Source organism: Lycium ferocissimum, chromosome 11 (assembly GCF_029784015.1).
Source record: "Lycium ferocissimum isolate CSIRO_LF1 chromosome 11, AGI_CSIRO_Lferr_CH_V1, whole genome shotgun sequence".
Taxonomy (NCBI): domain Eukaryota; kingdom Viridiplantae; phylum Streptophyta; class Magnoliopsida; order Solanales; family Solanaceae; genus Lycium; species Lycium ferocissimum.
Window position 1 is genome coordinate 23418068 of NC_081352.1, and position 3180 is coordinate 23421247.

Sequence of the window (3180 nt, forward strand, 5' to 3'; positions counted from 1 at the left end):
TTCCACTTTAATTTGGCTAACTTCTAGCTTTTATATATAGCAAATCCCTCCAATTAGGTCCATTCTTTTTTAGCTTTAGAATGAACTTATAAATACTTTTCCAGTGATACAGGAATTTGAACGTTAAGATATTGACAATGTCAACGTATAGTACCAAATACACAAGTTGCTTGTTTATTTGGGAAAAAATAAACAAAAGTTGGAGCTATAACATCCTAGATTACAACTTACAAGCATTATTCAGACAAATATATATAGCTATCATAACTTACGTTCCAAGTGTTAAAATAAATTATCTCCATTTACTTTTTACGTAGTGGTCACTTTATAGCTTTTATATACATATCCTAAAGTGCTCCAATACTTAAATTAAATGCACTCGTCACCGATGAATTCCAAGGTTTCTGATAATGTCCATAATTCCCACCCCAACCTTCTCAAGCACTTTTTTTTCTTTCTCATTGGCTTATCAATTGGTCTCTTTTCTATTTTATGTTTCAAAACCTTCTCATTTGCCTCAAACAATTCTCTAAATTTCTCTCTATCTTCAATCACACCATCAAATCTTGAACATCCACATCCATTATCCCCTCCTCCTCCTAGTATGGAAATATCAAAAAATTTAGACATAAATAACCTAGAGCCGCCAACGCAAGGGGAGTCTATGATATTAAATGAAATATCTAATCATACATTATTGATGCACAATATGAGTGACGAAGAATTATTATTAAGAGCATCCATGGTAGAGTTCTCAAACAAGAATGTCCCAAAAATAGCATTCATGTTCTTGACACCAGGGCCATTGCCACTTGCACCTTTTTGGGACATGTTCTTTAATGGTTATCAAGGGTTGTATTCAATATACGTTCATCCACATCCTTCTTATAATGATTCTCATGTGCCTCAAACTTCAGTCTTCTATGGGAGGACAATACCCAGCCAGGTTTGTATATTTTTTCATTATACTTATTTCCTATCATCAAGAACAAAGTTACTTGGGGTAAAAGATTACAAGTATTAGATTTCACATATGGTTATTTAACTTTCAGCTTATTTCATGAAAGTCATAAAATTAATTTTCAAAACAAAAAAAATAACTTAATTCTATTTATATGTCATAGAAACTTAAAAAAAAATAAAACATCAAAATCAAAAAGTACTATATTCGCTCAAGTAGCCTGTCACTTCAATTATATTTATATGTCAATTCGTTTTAATTTAAAAAAAAAAAAAAAAAAAAAAAAAAAAAAAAACTCAATTCTATTTATATGTCATAGAAATTCAAAAAACATCAAAAAATGCTAAGTTCGCTGAAGTAGGTTGTCACTTCAGCAGCTCAACTAACATAATATTCACTTAACCACTTAAGTAAATAAAAAGAATCCATCATTTTTTAATCATTAAAAAAAATAACACAATAATAAAAACCTCATGATGCGCCACATGATGAAAGACATGAGGAATTAGGTTGAGTCAATAAAATGACCCTTTTAAAATTTTATTAAAGAGGTCCCAGTTGAATATTATGTACAGTAAGTTACTGACGCCTATACTTACATGACTATTTTATACATGTGGAACCGACCTATCTAGTTGCAACCCGATTCTGCTTACTTTTTATGACTTTGGTACAATACATAAGTTGCGATTTCCATATCTTTAAAAAATATTCATTTTTATCTCCATGCAGCCGGTATACTGGGGCACTATATCCATGATAGATGCAGAAAGAAGACTTCTAGCAAACGCTCTATTTGACTCCTCTAATCAAAGATTTGTACTACTCTCAGATTCATGTATCCCACTATTCAATTTCACCACCATATACAATCACCTCCTCGGCTCAAACTTAAGCTTCTTAGCCTCGTACGACGATCCTCGAAAACCAGGCCGAGGCCGATACAACCGCCTAATGTGGCCGAATGTGACAATCGAGCAGTGGCGAAAAGGGTCTCAGTGGTTCGAAATTCACCGGGACCTCGCTGTGAATATTGCTTCGGATCGCAAATTTTACCCGATTTTTCAAGAACATTGTCAAGCTCCATGTTACAATGATGAACATTATTTGCCAACTTTAGTGAACATTTTATATCCTGAGATAAATTCCAACAGGACAATCACTTGGGTTGATTGGTCAAGGGGTGGTCCACATCCTAGAAAATTTGGAAGGCATGATATTTCAATTGAGTTTTTGAATCAAATTCGATTTGGCACTGAGTGTATGTATAATGGGAATATTAGTACAAATATTTGCTATCTCTTTGGTAGGAAATTTCTACCGGATGCATTGGGGCCCTTGTTGCAGGTTGCTCATGAAGTGCTCGGGTTACATAGTTAAAATACATTGATAGTATAATAATATTGTCATTGTATATAAGTCACATACGGAAAGAAGAAAGGACAATTGATTCCCAACTGTATCATTTTCTTATTCTACATGTTGAAAGATATTTTTTGTTTCTCATATTTTATGATTTTTGTTTATCCTCATGAAACTCAAATATGTACAACTTTTTTAGTTTTCTTATAGTTTCTTGAATAACAAATTCCGGAGTTAATTTCATAGAGGGTTACTCAACTTTCAATTTACTGCATCAAAGTTACTTAATTATTTTCGTAATGAAAAAGTCTCTCAAGTTTGTTTAAACATCATAAAAGTCATCAAATAGTATGTTTTTTGTAATTAAAAAGTCACTCAACTTTACAACAGAAACTCTAGTGCATGGCATATTCACTTGCTTTTTCTCTCATAACCGCAAACAGGTACCAAGTTTTAAGCTTTTGAAAATTCCTAGTTTTGATGGTTTTCGTTTTCCTTGGAATGAAAAGGAAGCGGGTGTCTTTTGCTTTGATGTTAATATTGAGCATGTTTAATTAGGATTTACCTTTTATTGATTGTAAAACTTTGAAATGCTTTCTTGATTGTTAATCTCATCTTGTTTAGGAGCTTCTTCTTCTTCTTCTCCTTTTTTTTTTTTTGGGGGGGGGGGGGGGGCTGGAGGGGGGCCTATTCATCTCAAAAGGACTCACGTAAAAATAAAATCTTAAAAGTCAAAGCAAATCTTTTCCAAGCAACAAAATTATTACTCGTAGGATGCATACGCCAACTGATATTTGGCACAAATATCATGTTTTGTGTCATTTTACATCCTACTCTTATGACTTTTATCGCTTAAT

The 3180-nt window shown here is 32.8% G+C and overlaps 1 protein-coding gene across 1 annotated transcript; it reads left to right on the forward strand.

Annotated features, from left to right (window-relative positions):
* Nucleotides 1-402: 402 nt before the first annotated feature.
* Nucleotides 403-2530, forward strand: LOC132037175 (glycosyltransferase BC10-like). Its single transcript, XM_059427644.1, has 2 exons — nucleotides 403-946; nucleotides 1694-2530. The coding sequence occupies exons 1-2, from the start codon at nucleotides 605-607 to the stop codon at nucleotides 2339-2341; spliced, it is 990 nt and encodes a 329-aa protein (XP_059283627.1). The 5' UTR covers nucleotides 403-604; the 3' UTR covers nucleotides 2342-2530.
* The last annotated feature ends 650 nt before the right edge of the window (nucleotides 2531-3180 follow it).

Bases quoted from the DNA above. Each gene is read 5' to 3' on its own strand.
- LOC132037175 (XM_059427644.1), top strand. From the start codon at position 605: ATGGAAATATCAAAAAATTTAGACATAAATAACCTAGAGCCGCCAACG. The intron at 947-1,693 runs GTTTGTATATTT...ATCTCCATGCAG, and splicing joins GGAGGACAATACCCAGCCAG to CCGGTATACTGGGGCACTAT.